The sequence below is a fragment of the Gadus morhua genome, chromosome 16 (assembly GCF_902167405.1).
Source record: "Gadus morhua chromosome 16, gadMor3.0, whole genome shotgun sequence".
Classification (NCBI taxonomy): domain Eukaryota; kingdom Metazoa; phylum Chordata; class Actinopteri; order Gadiformes; family Gadidae; genus Gadus; species Gadus morhua.
In genome coordinates, this window is record NC_044063.1 from 33,345,593 (window position 1) to 33,368,028 (window position 22,436).

At 45.0% G+C, this 22,436-nt stretch overlaps 1 protein-coding gene across 4 annotated transcripts in view; it reads right to left on the bottom strand.

The window, feature by feature from the left end:
* Positions 1-22,436, bottom strand: part of ttll4 (tubulin tyrosine ligase-like family, member 4) — a 111,883-nt gene that overhangs the window by 68,030 nt on the left and 21,417 nt on the right. For all 4 annotated transcript variants that reach the window (XM_030380678.1, XM_030380677.1, XM_030380679.1 and 1 more), the window contains one exon: positions 22,093-22,414. In XM_030380678.1, the coding sequence (XP_030236538.1) occupies positions 22,093-22,414 (322 nt within the window). The remainder of the gene's footprint in view (positions 1-22,092; positions 22,415-22,436) is intronic.

A 22,436-nucleotide genomic window follows, 5' to 3' on the forward strand; every position in this document is an offset into this window, starting at 1 on the left:
TGGCGCGCTGGTAGCACAAATACATAAATATTTACGTGCAAGCCTGGCCATTAGCGGAAACCGTCCCTGGTTATTTTTCCACCCAGTTAGAGGGGTTTCGTCACCATCAAGAGCCATTTCCTGCAGGTACAGTGTAATCTCTGCTGTCGCTTTCTGATTTGGTGTGAGAGTGGCGGTTGTAGCTGGTCTTTTCCCAAAAAGGCTGCCAAGCGAGCTTTTCTTGGGCGCGGTGCCAGCACCGGATTCCTCTTCCTTTCTCACTTGTGCGGGACCGTGTTCCAATATCCATACTATCCGTACTTACTAGCCTAAGTTTGAGTACGTAGGGTGTTCCGATTTAGATGGGGCGAAAATAAGTGTACTGAAAGGACCCGGATGGTGTACTCAAAACGGTCAAACCGCGGTGTGTGGCGATGTACACTTTTCGTACTCAACGGCAGCCATCTTAGCAAAGTCTGCGCATTTTCCACATAGCCTGCATTGATAGTCATTTTGTAGTTTTTATAGCTTTTTATAGCTGAGTTCACCGTTCAAAGCGGGATGTTTATTGCGGGGGAGGAGCCGCGGCGGCAGTCGTGATCGTAATTTCCGGTTAGTACACCACAGAGTTAACGATTTGGAACAACACTGACATCTGAAAATTGGCCCACTTATTGAGTGTGGATAGTGTACTTTGTTTAAGTGTAGTCATGGAAGAATGGATATCGGAACACGGTGTCGGACTTGAGCGTGTTGCTTCTGCTGCCGCCGCCATCTCCGCTACCAGTTCTGTTTTTAAATTGCTCAGATCAGGTGGCTTGATGTGGTCCCCTCTGTATTGTGGGTCAAGCAGTTTTGCTTTGCGCGTCAACTTCTGGGTGGCATCATCGTCATATTTCCCTTCCATCTTCTCCAGGATGACGCGCTTCAAGTCAGCTGTGAGTTGCGTATCCTCCTCTGACGCCTCCAGCTCGTCAATGACAAACTTCCTTTACCTTTTCTTTTTTTTTAAATAACATAATAACATGAGTAGTATTCGAAATATTTGTTATAATAATGAAATTAAGACTAAACTAAAAAATAATAAAATATGTAACAACCCCCCTCCCGACCCCGCCATCGGCCATCACAATGTTTTGCTTTCAACATCGTTGATCGGCCATTTCCTGGACATCGCCCAACCCTCTATTATTAGGGGTCCGAGCAGCGAATCTGCTTGGTCCCCTATTGTTTCTGTGATGTTTTTTTTTTTTCCTCAAATTCTGTAGAAGTCAGAATTTGCCTATACCGCGAGTCGGAAACCCTTGAAATTTGCAGGTAGGGTTACAAATAACCCCCACTACCCATAAACCCAAATTTGTTGTACTGCACCCAAAGGTGGCACTATTGTAAAAAATCATGAATTAGGCTTACTTCTCCTCACCAGATGACCTGGACTCAAAATTCCTTCATAATATTAATCTCTAGAATCAGATGCATAATTTAACCCTGTTAAGCCCTAAAAATGTTTACTTTTCCCACAATTTCATAGAAAAGCCAAACGTGATAAAAAGATTCACAGGCTACAAAAATTATCAAAAATGACCCAAAATCGCCACATAAACTCTTTAGACCAAGCCTCAAAGAAATCAGACAGAATTTGTTTTATTTTGTTCCATTTGAGAAATATTGGCCACTAAAGTTGGAGCAGTAAGCTAATTTTTTTTTTATAACCGTTTTGTTATTGTGTAAAAGAAACCATAAGACTATCATTAGGTCGATACCAATACCCCCCACTACCCATTAACCCAAATTGTGGTACTGCACCCAAAGGTGGCGCCATTTAAAAAAAATGAAGAACAAGCCTTATTTCTCCTAACCAGATTGACCTGGACTCAAAATTCTTTCATCATATTAATCTCTAAAATCATATTAATCTCTAAAATCTCTAAAATCCTTCCCACAATTTCATAGAAAAGCCAAAAGTCCACACTCAGCCAATTTTTCCTATATGACCATTTTTTTAATGCATAACTACCATACGGCTATCATTAGGTGGATACCATTAACAGTGCACATTTTCCGAACTGTACTCTTAAGAAAGCCCTTAATTCTCTTGTGTAACGTGTGCTTGGAGTTTTCTTAATGTTGTGTGCTTAGCAATAGACATTTTCACCATGTGAATGAGGCTTCATGCAGTTCAGGAATGTCAGTGGCTCAACGGGATAATGCCTTGCACTGGTGATCCTTAGGTTGAGGGTTTGAATTCCGATTAGAGCATTATGAACAAGCTGAACATGGCATTCTGTCATTGCCACCCATTTACTAAACAACATTGAACAGCACCTGAAATTCATCAAGCAATCAACATTCTGGCTCATTAGTTTCCAAGAATCTGACTGGCAAGACAGTATGGCATTTAAGAGTAACTTCTTTGTTTCCTTCATAATTAACTGTCATATTTATGTTTCTTCTGTTAGTGTTCTTGACTACAAATGTTTCATTTTCAACGATTTTTCAGGTATTTGCTTTTAAGAAAGCCCTTAATTCACTTGAGAGATGTGTGCTTGGAGTTTTCTGGATGTTTGCTTATCAATAGACATTTTCACCATGTGATTGACGCTACATTTCAGGTTTGTCAGATGCTCAATGGGATAATGCATTGTACTGGTGATCCTTAGGGTTCAGAGTTCGAATCACGATTAGACTATTAAGAACAAGCTGAACCTGACATACGGCCATTGCTCTGCAGCCCACTCACCTGAAAGCCGAGGCACAGTTTGGCATTAAGGGGAACATCTTTCCTTCATAATCATATATCATATTTATCTTCCATTAGTGTGTTCTTGACTTTTAATTTTGCTCGGGCACCGATAATCACCTCTTGCGGTTATATTTATTACCATTATTTTTTTTTTCTGACAAAATCTGCCATATCTCAAAAACGATATGGTCAAAAGTTTTGATTGGAAGGCTTGTAGAACTCGTGAAATGAGTGAGGGATAGCAAGGATGGGCCAGAATGAACTATAGGTGGCGCTATAACAAGCCTTTGAAGTGCAACATACTCATCAGGCTGCCATTTCCACTAGGAAAGTGCAATATGTATGAAACTTGTTATACATGCACCATTGGTGCATGAGGCGGAGTCACAGAATCCAAGATGGCAGCATGTTAGGTTGTATGTGAGTTGTGAGTTTGTCTCTCTGTCTGTGTTAATTTTTTGCGCTATTTTGTTTCTGCTACTCATTGAGCACACTGGATTTAAGGATATTATCATTCATCATATGAAATGAATGCAGACTACCTGGACTCTGAAGGGCTAGAACAAAGGCAGCAGTAGCAGCCTTGCTAACTCCCAAGGCCTCAGCAGCAGCAGCAGTAGCAGCCTAGCTAACACCTCAAGGCCCCAGCAGCAATAGCAGCCTTGCTAACACCTCAAGGCCTCAGCAGCAGCCTTGCTAACACCTCAAGGCCCCAGCAGCAGCAGCCTTGCTAACATCTCAAGGCCCCAGCAACAGCAGCCTTGCTAAAATCTCAAGGCCCCAGCAGCAGCATCAGCCCTGCTAACATCTCAAGGCACCAGCAGCAGCAGCTAGCATAGTAAACTCAGTAATTTAAAGACAATGGCATTTTTCTTAATTTTAATATGTTTGTTGACATTTTGGGACCTGACTCCAAGGAATTGCCCCTTGGTGAGTACCACTAGCTATGTGTCGAGCATGCAAGACACTAACTATAGTGGCACTAATGCTAATGTTGCCGGGCATTTTCAGCAACCACAGTCTGATTTGTTTTGGGCCTCAAACCTGTGGTCGGACCCACCTAGGGACTTACCTAAACTTCTACGTTTTTTTACTTTCTATAATCTTACTCTTTCCCTTAAGGAAAGGCATTGCCTGGCTTTAACACATGAAAAAACTGCTTCAAAATGTAATGTGAGACGAGGAGTGATGATTGCGCTACTCCTACTTCTGTCTGGAGATGTGCAATCAAACCCTGGTCCTGAATTGCAATGTATCCAGACTCCCGCTGATTTAAATTTAATGTCTGGTCTCAAATGTATTCATCTTAATGTGCGCAGCTTAGTACCAAAGATGGACATGGTCAGAATTTGGGTTAAATCAACAGATGCAGACATTGTGGTCATCTCAGAAACTTGGCTGACAAAATCTATTACAAATGAAGACATTAGCATACTCGGATACAATGTTTATCGTAGTGATAGGCCCAAGAAAGGCGGTGGTGTAGCCATTTTCGTTAAATCAAGATTTGATGCTTCAATTGTTCTGTCCGAGTCTATCTCTAAGCAATTTGAATTTTTGGCATTGAAGGTGGAAATAGCAAAGTCCCTCTCTATGACTGTTGTCGGGTGCTATAGGCCTCCATCTGCCACAAAGGAGGCATTATCGTCATTGCAGCATCTTTTGTCCAAATTAAATTATAATGAGCTTTTAATGGCTGGAGATCTGAATTGGGATTGGCTAAATGCAGTTTCGGATTAATTTAAATCTTTCTGTGACTCTATTAATCTTATCCAGCTGGTCAACCTACCTACAAGGCCAAATCTTAAAAATTCTGAAAAGTCCACTTTGATTGATCTAATTCTCACAAATGTTCCTCATAAATTCTTATCCTTGGGAGTTTTCTGCAATGATTTGAGTGATCATTGTGTTGTTGCTACTTGCAGGGACACAAAAATCCCCAAACGTAAACCACGCATTTTTTTCAAGAGGAATTTAAAAATATTTAATGAACAGACATTTCATCATGATTTGCCTTTGGTAAATTGGGGACACATAGGTCTTTTGCCGGACGTGGAGTTAGCTTGGACATTCTTTAAGGAACACTTTGGGAAAATTGTAAATAAACATGCCCCCATCGGGAAATTCAGGGTTAGGGGACGAGATAATCCCTGGTTTTCCCCAGAGTTGTCAGATACCATCCATCGACGTAATGTGGCATGGGCCAAAGCCAGAAAAAGTGACTTGGCCTCTGACTGGTCTATTTTCAGGCAACTAAGGAACAAATGCACTACTCTTATTAAAAAGGCTAAATCTGATTATTATTTATCTGTCACAACTGAGAACCTTATTAATCCACATACATTTTGGAAAGTAATTAAATCTATATCTGTAAGTAAAAGTCCTCCGGCTCTTCCGATATTTGTTCTAAAAGACTCGGTCCCAGTCTATGAAAAAACGAAACAAATGTTTTCAAACTCTAAGAAAATACCTCAAACTGTCCCCACAGTGTCCACTCTTGAGGGAAATGTCATAGAGGTGGTTCATATCTATAAATATCTTGGTGTCTTGGTTGATGATTCCCTTTCCTTCAAACCCCACATTGACAATCTTGTGAAGAAATTGAAACTTAAATTGGGCTTCTTCTTCAGGCACAAATTTTGTTTCTCTTTTGAGGTGAAAAAGCGGCTTGTCACTGCAACATTTTTATCCAGTTTAGATTATGGAGATTTGATTTATATGAATGCCTCAGCTAAATTTCTATGTAAGATTGATGCTGTTTACCATGCTTCTCTGAGGTTTATTACTAACTGTAGAGCCCTGACCCATCACTGTGAATTGTATTCTCGAGTGGGTTGGCCCTCTTTGTCCACCAGGAGGCTGGGACATTGGTGCACTTTTATTTATAAGGCCATGCTTGGGCTACTGCCATCATATATTTGTAATTTAATCACACAGAAAAGTGTTGCTTCTTACAGTCTGCGTTCAAACAATCAGATGCTTCTGTCAGTTCCATTTGCCCGCACTGAATTAGGAAAAAGGGCATTCGTCCATTCTGCTCCCACCACATGGAACTGGCTGCAAAAAGATTTTAAATTAACCGAAATTATTTCTTTGAATGCTTTTAAATCTAAGATGAGAGCATTTCAGACCACTTCTTTTACTTGTAGATGTATTTGATGAATTTTAATTTACTTGTAACTGTTTTTTATCATTTTAATTTCTGTCTATATGTTGTGAGTGTAATATTGTGAGTGTATATATGTTATTTTTTGCTGCCTCTTGGCCAGGACTCCCTCGAAAAAGAGGTTTTTAATCTCAATAGGACTTTCCTGGTTAAATAAAGGTCAAATAAAATTGGTCATGATGCAATGAACAACTTTCAGAGTCTGACCCATATGGTCAGATCATTAAGACTTAATGCAATGGCTATAACTTGATAATGGCAGTGAAACACCCACACATTAACTGCTTTGTAGGGGGTGTAAATCTCTGGTTTCACCACGATACGATATTATATTGATTCATTGGACAACGATACGATATTTGCCGATATCAAAAGTCTGCCACGATACGATTTTGATTCAGGGGCATGCGATCGATATGAGACGATATCATATGCCCATTTAACACAACCTCTTACAATCATATCAACTCACATCAACTGAATTATAATTTCATCATTTTATTTCTTTGCTCTTCCGGATATTTAAAACAAAAACAATCCATTTTTAATACAAATAATAAAGTGCCACATAATTGCATTTAAGTGCCAAAGGTTTTTTATGGCTTAAATTAAAGAGCCTGTAATGATCTTTCATTTTGAACGTAGACCATTCCCAACCGATCTGTGTGGATAGTTTTCTTCTACAAACAAAACATCCCTCGGAATCATCTTGGCTGTTAAGATAAGCCGTCCGTGTTGCCAGATTGGGTACATTTTTCAGCCCGATTTGGCTACTTTTAATCACGTTAGGCTGGAAAAACGGGACGTATGCCCAATCTGGCAACACAAAACGAAACTAGACATCCTCGCGCTCACACATGTGCTCGCTGTTGCCTCATTTAACCGGTGAATGAATACGAGCGGCTTGGCGCTTTGCGCAGAAATAGTTTCACAAACACCCGCGAAAGGAGATATATAATAATAAAAGCGTGTAATACAGCGATATGCATCGATGTTTGGGCGTTGCATCGATGCAGCTGGATCGTTCGCCAATCAATCGATGTATTGATCTACATCGATGTATCGTTGCACCCCTACTGCTTTGGTGCGGAAAGTGGTAAAAGCTGCAACCATATACTAGGTGACTTTGGGACTATATGGTGTGAAATTCATAGAAGTAAGGCTAAAAATGCAGAGATATACATTTTTAAGTGAAATACAGGCATGGCTCTAAAATTGCCTCAAAAACACGTAGGCTCCGCTGTCAAATATGGCTATGCCAAGTTTGAAGTCGATATCTGAAAATAATTTTTTGACGCATTTGTTTGACGTTGCCTTTTTGAACCGCAGTCTCTCTACAATGCAGGCTGGGCCTTAAAGCGGCACACGCGTAATTTCGCAAACATCCGTTTGACAGTGGATTTTGACACAGTATGCTTTAGAAACATGGTTGGTGATTGTTTTGATATGTTAACTTCTGGTTTTTAAAGGCATACCAATGCCATATTACAATACCGATCAAGCTCACATACCTCAACATACGGAAGACTTCTATTTCTCAAAATATACTCTAATCTACCCTTGGCAGTCTGTGGTCATACTGTCAGTCAAACAGTCACTGTCGGTCATACTGTCCTACTGTCGGTCATATGGTCATACTATCAGTCATATGGTCATACTGTTGGTCATACTGTTGGACATACGGTCATACTGTCGGTCAAACACTCAAACGGTCAGACAGTAGAGTAGGACCCATGGTCACTTACAACTATATTTTTTATTGGGTGTCAAGCAGCAAAGCTGCGAGACAACTTATTGTTTTCGTACTGTTTTTCCTATTATTATTATTATCCTTCAGTGGGAGTCTATGGCAGCCCATAGAACGCCTTGGTGAAAAGTTTTGGTACACTGGTTCGGGATAGTCCCATTAGCCCATGAAGCAAATTTTAGGACGCTAGCTCATCAGCTCTAGCGCCACCAACATGTCAAAGTTGGACATGGATTCATGTTTATAACTTCCGACCCACTCAACCAATATTCACAAACAAGGTATCATTGGAGTCCTTGGGCCAAGCCGAGTTCAACGCAACCTATGTCGTCGTTCTGCGCCATGATGGATTTTCCGCCATCTTGGTTTATGTCAAAAACCTTCAAAATGCATCTCCTATCACAAATTTTGTCCAATAATCTCGAAACCTGGCACACATGATCTTCAGGCGATGCTTGATAAAAAACATCGAAAGATTTATGAAATTTAAAACCATTTCGCCGCTACAGCCAATCAAATTCGACCGCGAAGCCGCCAAATAGAAGTTAGACAATATCTCAGCAGCCCTTTGACATATCATAACCAAATTTGGTGACCGTCGACCTCTAGGGGGCGCTGTAATTAACAAAGATGCGTTTTAACTCATCTCTCTTCTCATGAGTATATTTCAAACTAATTTTCAATGCCTGGTGATACTGTCAGACCGCCCCATATAGATTATAAAATATTTCCCATGGCAACATCAGAAATTGGCTGCCACGTTGAAAGTTGTCAATATCAATATTACATATCCACAGGCCACAGATTATGTCCATTTATCAAGAAACTTGCCACATATGATCTTCAGACCAAGCTGAACAAATGTGCCAAACAGCTTTTTCTAATTCAAAACCGTTTGGCTGTGACAGCCAATCAAACTTGACGCCAAAGCCGCCAAACAAGAAGTAAGCCTGTTCTCAGCAACTCTTTAACATATCATAGCCAAACTAGCTACATAGACTCATGACATAATTCTGGGGACACCCAAACAATTTGGTGACCATGGACCTCAGGGGGACGTCAAACAACAATGACTTTATTTACCATTCCGCCCACTTACAGTATAAACTGCAATTCTTACTGGATTAGATGCTTCATGAACCACCTCAAGAAGGGATGCTTGTTAATTGTGTCTCTGTTAGGGATATTGTTCCTAATACCCCTAGGTATTTTGTCAGACCACCCCATATAGCTAATAAAATATTTCCCATGGCAACATCAGAAATTGGCCGCCATGAGGAAAGTTCTCAATATCAATATAACATATCCACAGGCCATAGATTGTGTCCAATCATCATGATTTTTAATTCTTGAACTTGCCATATATGATCTTCAGACCAAGCTGAACAAATGTGCCAAACAACAAAACCGAACAAAACCGTTTGGCCGTGACAGCCAATCAAACTTGACGGCAAAGCCGCCAAACAGGAAGTAAGCCTGTTCTCAGCAACTCTTTAACAAATCATAGCCAAACTTGCTACATTGACTCATGACATCATTCTGGGGACACCCAAACAATTTGGTGACTATGGGGGGGACGCGCAACGTCTGGCCTGCAGGGGGAGTATGGGCCGGTTGGGAGCGCACCAGATTGGCTGGGGGGATTGGACCTGAGTGCGAGCAGGTGTCAGCACTCAGGCCAATCAGGGAGTGTTTGTACTTATGTGCCTGCTTTGTGTCGTAGTAGGAAAGGAATCCAGGAAGGAGCGGTAGCAGAGAGACAGGGGCGATCGCCGCCAGAGAACGCACCCTGTGACCCCTGTGAGTTATGATTTACGTTTGACGACTTGTGTTTTGTTGGACTTCTGAGCGATCGAAATAAAAGGACTTTCGATTGGAAAAGCAAACCTGGTGTTCAAGCGCTCTGTGAACCCGATACAGTGGAGCCCAACGTCGGGATCGAGCGCAGGGAAAATGGACCAGTCCCCATTGGGAAACGTACTCGGGCACCTGGCCCAGATGGCCGAGCGACAAGGCCAGCTCCACCAGGTGCAGAACGAGGTGCGCTCGGACCTGGCCCAGACCGTGGCCGCCGATCGGGCCATGCTACGGGAGCCTCTCGCCTCCGGCGGACGCGACGAAGGACCCCGAGGGGCGGGACCCGCATCTCACATACACGTTCCGAAGATGGGGGAGGCAGACGACGTGGCCTTCATCTAGACCTTCCAGGGGGTGGCCTCGCCCGGAGTGGGCGCACCGTCTCCTGCCGCTCCTAACAGGAGAGGCGCAGCTCGCGGCCGCGTCACCGGTGCCCTGTCTCCTCCCCACGGTCCCGGTGAGGCGTACCGTATCCCGGTGAGGATACAGCGGGGTACGCACCAGGCGCTTTTGGACTCGGCCTGCATGCAGACTAAGGCTGGGACAACGCGTCGACGTAATCGATGACGTCGACGCATAAATTACGTTGACACGAAAAATGTGCGTTGATTTGAAAAACCCAAAACAAAGATGGCGGTGCCGGAGCGTAGTAGCAACGCGAGTGGCTCCTCAGACTTTCATAAGTGCAAGGTGCCACACACTCGTTTCTTTTAAGTATGGGAATTCTTTAATGTAAAAGGAAACAATGCCGTGATATGTCGTCTTTGCAAAATGGAGATGGCTTTCCATTCTAGCACCACGGCAATGAACCAGCAATGAACAGGCGCCACCCGGGAGTAGCTGCAGATGACTGAGCACAGTAGAATTCTAAGAATGCATTACTTTGCACTTTTATTTTGGAATTGAAAGGCAATAAACATGTATTGCCATGTTAAGGAATCATGTTTTTTTCATTCAGATATGTAAATCAACATGTATAAATTGCTATTAGTCAATTAATGGGGAGATAATCGAGAATCGAATAGAAAATCGAATTGGACTGAAAAAATGAATCGTAGATTCATCGATGCATCGAAAAAATAATCGCTAGATTAAACGTTTAAAAAATAATCGTTTATCCCAGCCCTAATGCAGACCATGATCCACCAGCGCCTGGTGCAGTCCGAGGCATTGGTGGAGATTTGTTGTGGGGGAAAAAAGCAGTGTTAAGGCGGCGGTTAGTTTGAGCCTCACTCACCCCCTTATTCTTGGGTTGGATTGGGCGGGGTTTCCACAGGCTGTACGGGGGACTATGGGGGTGCGGACACGACCGGTAGGGACATGTAAGTCGTGTGCTGTGTTGTGCGCCGAGGCGGGGGCGGCCGACGCTGCTAAGAGATCGGGGAGGCGGGGGATCCCCAGCGCCGAGGTTCCCAACGGTGGAGGATTTCCCCCTCGAGCAGTCTCGGGACGCCACACTGAGCTCAGCCTACGAACAGGTGATGGCTATTGATGGGAGTAAGGTCCGGCCAGACGCAGCGCTGACTTACCCACACTTTATAGTGGTTAGGGATAGGCTTTATCGGGTGAGTCGTGACACACAGAGTGAGGAGGTTATTACCCAGTTGCTGGTACCCAGGAGCCACCGGGAAATGGTTTTCGAGGCGGCGCATTAACCCAATGGCGGGCCATTTGGGGTACAATAAACCACTTAACCGGATAATGGCCCGGTTCGGGCGGAGGTGCGCAGGTGGTGCGCATCCTGCCCCGAGTGCCAGTTGGTGAATCCCCCGGCCGTCCCCAGGGCTCCCTTATGGCCCCTTCCCCTGGTGGAAGCCCCCTTCGACCGCATAGGCATGGACATTATCGGGTCATTAGAACGTTCCGCACACGGGTATCGATTTGTGTTAGTCCTGATCGACAACGCAACCAGATACCCTAAAGCAATTCCGTTGGGCAACATCTCCGCGAAGAGTGTTGCGCAGGCGTTGTTTCATGTCATATCGCGGGTGGGAATCCCGAAAGAGATTCTCACTGACCAGGGCACCAATTTCATGTCACGCACGATTAGTGAACTTTACGGGTTGTTGCTCGTAACCTGTGCTCTCTCTCTCTACAGGCTGACCCGAAGGCTGCAGTTTGACGCCGCAGACGCAGCCGGGTGACGCCGCAGACGCAACTTCCGGGTAGCCGGCTTGGTTTGGTTTGTTTGGTTTGGTTAGCAGGACGCTTAGCGTTGACCTGCTATCTCGGTTTGTATCTACTTTTCGGTATTTATATCTGTGACCTGTTCTGCATACTCTGTATTGTATTCGCTGTTTCTTCGCTGGAGCTCCGTCTGCATCAACCACGGTAAGCATGGATTCCGGTTGTTCTTGCTCTGCCTTTCTCATGGATAAGATAGCTCTGTTAGAGAGACGTATCTGTCAGTTAGAGGATGAAAGGGTAGCGAGCGTAAAGAAAACAGATACTCCAGAAAGTATAGAGAAGAGACCCGCCAGGCGGACTCGTGGAGCTAACGCTATCGTTAGCAGTGACTCCGTCAAGGCAATCCTGTCGGCAGCACCACTTGCGAGGCAGGTTGCGGTCAGTTCCCTGCCTCGCAAGTCTTTTTCGGGGGTAAAAACGCTAGTCATAGGTGACTCTGTTACACGTAAAGTTAGGCTACACTCGCCAGCGAAAGTTATTTGCCTACCTGGGGCCAGGGCTCCCGACATTGAAGCTAAACTTAGGGTGCTGACATGCGGTCAGACCTCATACGGTGTTAGATTAGATGCATCAAACACCGACACGAGTTTCGACAACATTGTAGTTCATGTCGGCACCAACGATGCAAGGACAAGACAAACTGAGGTCACAAAAAGCAACATAGCTAGGCTTTGTGACTTCGCCAGAAAGATGCGTCGGCATCGATTAATTCTCTCTGGCCCTCTACCCGATAAGGGTAATGATGAGCGTTATAGTAGATTATTGTCTCTAAATCGCTGGCTGGCCCTATATAGCTCAGAGCAGGGCTTTGGTTTCATAGATAACTGGCCCTCCCTGTGGGGTCGCCCTGGTGTGCTCATGAGAGACAGCCTACACCCTACTGGGTTAGGCGCCTCAATTATGTCAAAAAACATAGATAGATGTCTTAGTCAGGCGTGACTCATCCACTCACAGCACGCTGGCCTGCAGGAGTTTAGCAAACCTGCTAGCAACATGATAGTTAACGTTGCAGAGTCTAGAACAGCAGATGGGTTAGCTGAACCAGTATCTATTGCACCAATTGTTTCAGAGCTGAGTGTTAACCGGACTCCCTCTGAAACTAACGCTGTACCTATATGTACGGTGGTGCGGCCTCGCGCTGTCTCGAGGAGTAAAACCCGCAGGCGAGGGCCGCGACCATTATGTCCAACTCCGGCGATCCCACTGATCGCCTCAGAGCTGAGTGTTAACCAGACTCCCTCTGAAAATAACGCTGTACCTATATGTACGGTGGTGCGGCCTCGCGCTGTCTCGAGGTGTAAAACCCGCAGGCGAGGGCCGCAACCAGTATGTCGAAACCGCGGCATCCCCTTGACCGCTTCAGAGCTGAGTGTTAACCGGACTCCCTCTGAAAATAATAAAATGGAAGCACTCAGAATAGGGTTCATGAACATAAGGTCGCTTTCATCGAAAGCGCTCTTGGTCCATGATCTAATTATTGATAAAAAGATCAACATACTGGGGCTTTGTGAAACCTGGTTAAAACCAGATGAGTTTCTAGCCCTAAACGAAGCTACTCCACCCCATTACGTTAGCACCCAAGTATCTAGAGAAGTTAAGAAAGGTGGTGGAGTAGCCCTGATATCTAATTTTAAGCTTAATTTAAAGCCAAAGAATAGATATATTTTCAGATCCTTTGAGGTGCTAGCGCTCTGCACCTCAGCTCCCCGAGAAGCGAAACGAGTTCCAGACTCTTTTGTTTTAGCTGTAGTATACCGTCCCCCAGGACCGTATTCAGTTTTTGTTGATGAGTTTTCTGACTTTGCAGCTGATCTGGCTACATACTCAGACAATATTTTGCTGATTGGGGATTTCAACATTCACGTGAATAACCCGTCTGATGCCCTCACAAGGGCTTTTCTGTCCATTACAGATACGCTTGGCTTCAAACAGCTCGTCCAGCACCCAACCCACATCGGTGGAAACACGCTGGATCTCGTTCTGACCCGCGGTGTAGACATTTCACAGCTAGTGGTCTCTTCCTACACCTCAGCTTTATCAGACCACTTTTTGCTCACTTTCCAGGTGGTGGTATCCTGCCCCTGCGACGATCAGCAAGCTACTTTCAGCTGTCGCCGCATCACACCTGCAACCATTACAGCTATGGCAGATAAGTTATCTGGTTCACTTGCACCTCTCTGTAACTATAGTGGTTCTGTGGAGTGCCTTAGTGATGACCTCAACATTGCCTTGTCTGTTGCCATTGATTCAGTTGCTCAGAACTTAACTAAAAAACGAACATTGAAAAAACCAGCCCCCTGGTTTAATGCAGAAACGCGCATTTTGAAGCGAAACTGCAGGATCCTTGAACGCAAATGGCGCTCGACTAAACTTGAGGTCTTTCATCTTGCATGGCATAACAGTCTGCTCACCTATAAGGGTGCGCTGACTATTGCCAGGAACGCCTACTTTTCTAGTATCATTAATTTGAATAGAAAAAATCCTAAGTTTCTTTTTGACACGGTGAGGAGTCTCACTCAGAAACAGAATCAGACCGTAGGCTCCTCGATCGTGGCAGGTGAATTCATGGATTTCTTTGAGAATAAGATTCAATCAATTAGAGAGGAAATTGATGCTTGCCGTGCGGCTAATCCTACACATCCTGTGGGGCAGGATGGGGTTCTGCCAAGTAGGATGGTGAACTCTGACGCAACTCTTTTGGAGTTTAAGGCAATTTCTTTGGTGGAACTTGAAAGGGTGATAAAGGCCTCAAAGCCAACAACTTGTATGTTGGATCCTCTCCCTTCCAGGGTTCTTAAGGAACTTCTTCCAACGGTGGGGCCTGTAATCCTCTTGCTTATGAATCTTTCGTTTTCAACAGGAATTGTTCCCTCCAATTTCAAGGCTGCGGTGTTAAAACCGCTACTCAAAAAGCCTGGCCTAGATCCTGAATTAGTCAGGAACTATCGGCCTATATCGAATCTGCCCTTCCTGTCCAAGGTACAGCAAAGGATTGTAGCAAAGCAAATCGTTGATTATCTGACGAGGAATAATCTCTTCGAACCTTTCCAGTCGGGGTTCAGGAATTTCCACTCAACTGAAACTGCTATTACAAGAGTTATAAATTACATCCTTTTAGCTTTGGATAAAAATACAAGCACAATGCTTGTGCTGTTGGATCTGAGCGCTGCGTTTGATACGATCGACCACAGCACTCTTCTTCACCGTCTTGAACACTACGTTGGTTTCGGGGGTACGGCTCTTGGTTGGCTTGAATTGTACCTCACAGATAGAACCCAATTTGTGCTTCATGAGGGTGCAGAATCAAAGCACTGTAAATTGCGCTTTGGCGTACCACAAGGGTCGGTTCTTGGTCCATTACTTTTTGCAATTTATATGCTTCCGATGGGCGACGTTATCCGCAGCTTCGGAATTAGTTTCCATTGCTATGCAGATGACACCCAGCTCTACATTCCTGTAGATTCCGGGGACTCGGCCCAGATTCAAAGGGTTGAGTCCTGTCTGGCTGCTGTGAAGGGCTGGATGTCACAAAAATTCCTACAGCTTAATACTGGGAAGACAGAGCTGATAATAATCGTCTCGAAGCGGGACCGGGAAGAGTTTGAGGATGTCTCTCTGTGGTTGGATGGCTTCGCCATCCCACAGAGTGCGTCCGTCAAAAATCTTGGTGTCCTGTTTGACCCTCAATTATGCTTTGACCAACATATAAGAAGTATAACTAGAATTGCCTTTTTCCATCTGAGAAACATTGCAAGAATCAGACCAATGTTATCTGCAGTGGATGCAGAGACACTGATTCATGCATTTGTTTCGTCAAGACTGGACTATTGCAATGCACTGTTCTCGGGATTACCGAACTCTACCACAAAAAGTCTACAGCTGGTACACAATTCGGCAGCTAGACTGCTGACCAGAACGAGAAAGTTTGATCATATTACACCTATTCTCTACACTGGCTACCAATAACTTTCAGATCAGACTTTAAGGTGCTATTGCTAACCTATAAAGCCTTGCATGGATTATCTCCATCCTACCTGAAGGACCTGATTATTCCTTATAGTCCTTCTCGGTTCCTCCGGTCTTCGGGAGCCGGCCTTCTTTCATTGCCGAAGGTTAAAAAGAAATCGGCTGGACAGAGAGCGTTTGCCTATCGAGCCCCCTTCCTATGGAATAGGCTGCCATCAGCGATCAGGGAAGCTGACTCTGTGGAGCTATTCAAAGGAAAGCTCAAAACGCACCTCTATAATCTTGCATTTGGAGTGTGAAAACAACAGATGCGAAGTGAAGACCACTCTGTTTGCTTGTGCTTTTCTTATTACATTATACATTCCCACTATGTACTTTTCCGTTCTAATTCACTATTCTGTCTGTTCTAGCGTGTTGCGGGTACTGGACTGGATGCCTGGACTCTCCTCATGGATAACCGGCCAGAACCCCATCACCATTTTAATATGATGTGCATGTATTTACCTGTATGTCAATTGTGGCACCCATTGCACTCCTGACCATCCTTGGAAGAAGGGATCCCCAACACTGCGTTTCTTCTCAAGATTTCTTCCTTGCTGATTCAAGGGAGTTTTTTCTTGCCCGTGTGGGGGCATAGGTAAAGGGGGATGTCACAAATATTTGGCCTGTTAAGCCCTTTGAGACTGTAATGGTGATTAAGGGCTATACAAATAAAATTGAATTGAAGGTCAAGGCCATTCGCACAAGCGTCTATCACCCAGCCACGGACGGCTTGTGTGAGAGGTTTAACCGGACGTCAAAGTCCATGATCCGTAAGATCGTACTCAAGGATGCTCGAAATTGGCTTCAATGGCTAGACCCTCTGTTGTTTGCAGTGCGGGAAGTTCCTCAGGCTTCCACTGGGTTTTCCCCATTTGAGTTGCTTTATGGGCGCAAGCCCAGGGGCGTCCTGGACCTCATTTAAGAAAAACTGGGAGGAGGGGTCCAGTTACAGCAAGAACGAAATCCAGTACGTCATGGACTTGCGTGCAAAGCTTCACTCACTAGGGGTATTGTCACGTGAGCACTTGTACCGAGCCCAGGAGAGTCAGAGACGCCTGTACGACTATGTACGATTACGTGATCTCACCCCAGGGGATAAGGTCCTCGTACTATTGCCCACCTCTAGCACCAAATTACTCGCAAAGTGGCAAGGGCCCTTTGTGGTCACACGGCGGGTCGGGGACGTGGATTACGAGGTAGCGCGTTCGGACAGGGGTGAAAACAAGCAGGTCTACCACGTCAACCTCCTAAGGAGGTGGAACGATTCGGCCCCTTTTGCATTTGCGTCGAAGTTACCGGAGAGGGAAGAGCTCAGGCCGGATGTCCCTAGGCCAGGCCCCACCCCCCCGGTCGGTCAGGGCGAGTGTCTCTCAGGGAGTCAGGCGCGGGACGTTGCCGGTCTGCAACTCCGGTTCACCGACGTCTTTTCGCCCCTGCCCGGTCGCACCCCACTAATTACTCACAACATCGAGACGCAGCCCTGACGGGTCTGTCCGGTTCTTTGTAGACTACCGTAGGGTGAATGCGGTGTCGAAGTCTGACGCCTACCCAATGCCTCGGATCGACGGCCTCGTGGACCGGCTTGGCATGGCCACCTACTATACGACTCTGGACTGCATGAAGGGCTACTGGCAGATTCCGCCGTCTTCAGCAGCCCGGGAAAAAACAGCCTTCTCCACTCAGTCTTTACCAGTTTAAGGTGCGTCCGTTCGGGTTGTTCGGGGCCCTGACCCCGTTTCAGCGGCTGATGGACCGGTTGTTACGGCCCCACGCCGCATATGCTTCTGCCTGGCGGCCGTTCTTCAGTCGCTGAGACGGGTGGGGCTCACGGCCAAACGGAGGAAGTGCGTGATCGGGCGGAGGGAGACCAATATCTGGGGTACCACCTGGGGGGGGGGGGGGGGGGGGGGAAGGTCCGGCCACAGGTCACGAAGAGCGGTCGCCGCCTCCCCTCGGCCCAGGACCAAGAAAGAGGTCAGGCAGTTCTTGGGGCTGGCAGGGTACTACCGGCAGTTCGTGCCACACTTCTCCGATCTGGCCAGCCCCTTGACCGACCTCACCCGGAAGAGGGCCCCAGATACAGTCCAGTGGTCGGAGCCATGCCAGGTGTTGTTGGAGGCTATTAAAACAGCCCTCTGTGGATCCTGTGTGCTCCTAACTTTGATCTCCCTTTCTCCCTGCAGGCGGACACGTCGGATAGGGGGTTGGACGCAGTCCTGACCTAGCAGGTGGAGGGGGTCGACCGCCCGATGCTGTACCTGAGCCGGAAATTATACCGTTACAGTGACCATTCACCTCAGGGGGACGTCAAACAACAATGACTTTATTTCACCATTCCGCCCACTTACAATATAAACTGCAATTCTAACTGGATTAGATGCTTCATAAACCACCTGAAGAACGGATGCTTGTTAACATTGTGTCTCTGTTAGGGATTTTGCTCCTAATACCCCTATGTATTTGTGTCATTTGTTCTGTTGGACAGACGATAATGCCCCCTTACCACTAGGTAGGGTCATTTTTCCATTTTGTAAACATTAACGCGTACTCGCATAATGCTCTAGTTCATTCCACAAGCTGTCGTCATTACCGATTACCGAGACGGTCGTCATGTAGCCACCTAGCCGATTTGCCCGGCAGAATTATGTGGTTTTCTTTCTCTCAACGCTTCAATAGGTAGAGCTTGCCTTCACCAAGGCTGAGGTCAGGGATCTAGGGCTTAAAAAGGTTGATGACCACTGCTCTACAGGATCAGTCTATACCTCTGGCCGCCCACGTCCATGGGCGGGATCACTTGCCTTGATAGACAAACTCCTTCAGCCAAACCGCGTAAGAAAGCATGTGTGCCATGGCGGTGTTCAGCAGAAACACAGCATAAACAACAAATAAATAAGAAGGGCTTTCTGCCAAGAAGCTCCACTAGGGCTCATTCTGGTTGGATAGTTGTTATTGAGTCTATTTCTGCAATCTCTGCCTTTGTGGCTTTACTCTACTAATGCAAAAGTTAACCACTCTTTTTTCGGGGGACACCATTTGTTTTTTGAGCTGCAGCCTGCTTTTTCAACTACGACACAGTCCCTAATTGGCCCGTTTACGACATCAACTACGACGCCATACCTGTTTGCCCCATTTACGTCATCATCTACAACACAGTCCCTGATTGGTTGATTACATTGTCATTTCTGGAAACGGTTGTGGATGTCTAGAGATCCAGAAATATCCGTGCACAGAAACAGGATGTGAGGTCACAGGATCAGGAGGGTCTCCAGGAGACAGAAACTCTGGATTGAGCTTGCATCACAGAGAAATCCTGATGAACCCGGCCGTTATGGAGAAATGTTTGCATGTCCATGAAGATTATCTCAGGTAGTTTGTATTCAGAATACTTTTCAGAATACGCTTTTTTTTTTTTTTTTTTACATAGTTTATGGAAGAAATACACAAGAAAATGCTTCCATTGTCTGGAAGGTGTATTAGTTGTGAGTTGTGAGTTATATCACTGTGATAATGCTACCAGGTACGTATGATAGGATCACTGAATTCGTAGAAGAAGGGTGGTCCCACTCCTCTCACCCTTGGAAGCAGTGTGCGAAATACATGGGGGTGTCCAGGGGGGCTCGACCCCCCTGATTTACCCACGAGTCCCCCTGAAAGCCTCAAAAGCAAAATTTGAAGGGGCTCTCAAATTTTATCAAAAAATACCTAAATATTTTATTGTCACTTATGGTCACTTAAATGTTTTTAAGCTCGCTACGTCCAGTATTCAGAATTAAAAACATCTATAAACGAATATGTTTTATTTTTTGCCAAGCGGAGCCATCCAGTTCTATGCACTAGGGGTGTAACGATACACAAAAGTCACGGTTCGGTACGTACCTCGGTTTTGAAGTCACGGTACGGTACGGTTAATAGTTAAGGGGGAAATAAAATAAAAACCTGCTTGTTTCGCAACCCGTAGATAAGCAGCAATGAAAACACCAATAAACTTGGTCATGGCATTTGCATTTCTGAATTCCCAAACAAGGGTTGTTGAAATAGTGTTAGTAGCTGGGTTTGCAAAGCTCTTTTTTTTTTTTCACACTAACCGTGATAGTAATACCTGGATGGTGCCTTTTCAAATGTGAATGTTAAAGTGCTATGGAGAGGGCTATGGAGAGCCTGTCAGAGACCCTCTCCTCAAAGTTTATTTACAACACTGCTTACATCGTTTGTGATCAACATATAAAATGGATCGGGCAGCGAATTGCATTGCGTATCTGACATCCCGACGGAGAGCTGCTGAGCGGATTACGGAGTCGGAGTAGTATACTTTGGCTAAACGGTCCGGGTGGATCTCCGACTTCAAGTTTTAAATTCCACATCGCAAAACAAGCCTTTACATTCACCATATTAATGCTATGTACGCCACATTTACGAACCGCGGTACACCTCTGTAACCACACCGAAGTGCCTGTACTAGTCCCCGAAGCGATTTGTTTTGAGAATAATGGCTGGCTGATGAAGTTATTGGCTGGCTAGCCGGCTCAGCCAAAACCTAAATGGCTGCTGCAGCCGCCAAATTTCCATGGCTACAAATGTCTGAATTTTTCGTGTGTATGTCTCTATGTGATAGGGCTAGGACTTTTGCCCAAAAATCATATTCGAAGTTTGTTTGTTATTAATATTAATATTCAAATATATTCGAAAATGTATTAATAATATCTTGACCATTAAATGCTTTCAGTAAGACCTGGATTGGGCTTCGCAAGGTTTATTTACTGGCGTTGCTATGGTTACCGGTCTTACGTGATCCAACGGTTTATTAGGTTTCTAATAAATCGCTGTCTAATCAATACTTCATTGACATTCGGAGTCAAAGCCCTACTATGTGATATCATTATTGCTTGATGCAAATAATTCTAGCTGGCTCAGCCAAAGTTTATCAGATGGCGGCTTATTTTGGCTTTTACAATTATTAGCTGGCGGCGGCTTCGGGGTGTAGCCTGTACCGTGACGGATTGGTACAAATACGTGTACCGTTTACGGCTGCGACAACGAATCGATAAAATCGATAAAAATCGTCGATTCGTTGCGTCGCACGATTAATAAGTTACTCATAGGCGCAGCACTGTTTACAGCCAGCCGCCGACAGGTTGGTTCATGGTTCATGCACGCCCACAGCGAGCTTTAGTGTGAGCGACCACAGCTTGTATTTTGGTCATATCTTAAAACTGGACTGTAGGCCTACATAAAAGTGTTGTACCTTCACTGTCTTTGGGTTAAAAAAACTCCTTCAACTCAGTATCCGTCTAGTCCAACCGAAAACTGTCAGCTGCTGCTGCTGCAGACGTTGTGCAGACGGGCTCGGAGTCGGCACCGCGTGCATCAACAGTCATTCAAAGCAGAGGTAGTAATCACACAACCGGACGGTGTAGAAAGTCCCGTAAGTTAAAAATAGTAATGCAGTTTTTAAATCCATGTTAAAATCGGCAGGATATAGAGCTAGTAGCTTAAAATAAATAAATAACCAATGGTCACAAACAGTGTCAAATGTGATGTGTTCAGGTCGGCTCAGTAATATGATTGATGCGTTCAAATGCAACAGAAAAAAATATATATATATTGAGATTTTGGTGAAAACTTGTTTTCCTAGTAATATAAAATAGTTAGTAAAGATAGAATTATGACCTGTTTTAATGTCCTATCTTGAACTATCATCATCTTATCATCAGTTAAAGCAATATTACAAGTTCTATTTCAAGGAGTCTCGAAAATGGTATCAATAGGTTTGACTGGTTAACCATGGACATCCCTTATATACATATAAAAGTATATCATACATTGTATGTTTTTTTTTGTGTCATCCCAGTTATGTTTTTTTAATTTTTTTATTATTGACTATTATTTTTAATAGTTCCGGGACGTTGGATCAATAACCTGTTGTTTTACACTTCAGTCTGCACTGTGAATTTGAAGTAATGTTCAGTTTTTGAATAAAGATGCGGCAATTCCAAATGTTTCTTTTTTTTTATCCGATTCATCGATTAATCGAAAAAATAATCGACCGATTAATCGATTATTAGAATAATCGTTAGTTGCAGCCCTAGTACCGTTACATACCTACTGTGCACGTATGAAAATTAGCCATATGCCCCAAACAGAAGACGTAATGTTGAGAAGTCTGGCTTTGGCATACTGCATGGTTATGTAGGCCTTGTGGTTGGTAGTGGTCCAATGCTATAGGCCTACTACATATTGAGAAAATTGGTATTGCGCAACAATCGGGAGATGGAGAACCCCCCGAATATTGACGGGTAATTTGCACACTGCTTGGAAGGATCAAGACAGGCAAAACAGCCCAAATCCTGAACTAACCCTTCAAAAACAGCAGAAAGGTGTCACGGCTTGTTGGGTAGTGTTCCTTACCTTTTGTCTTGACCTCGTTGGCTGTGGAGTAGGCAGAGGACTCAGAAGACAATATAGTGCTCCCCCACCCAGACTGGAGGGAGCAGCCTTCCCCGGAGGCCGAGGGCCAGGGCTTTGGCAGGGAGTGGCAGGTAGCTGCTTCAGTTTTTGGAGCGCTACATTGGGTAGCAGAAGGTACTTGGTGACTCTGGTACTCTGCTGGTGCATATCCATTATGCGCTGTTGACTGCTTGGTGGGCCTTTTTGTTGTTGCCGTGTGCTTTCGGTTGTCGGGGTGGAAGGCACTGCTGGTCTCCATGTCCTCCTCTGGGGAGAGGGCCCTCTGGTAGTGACAGGTGAGAACA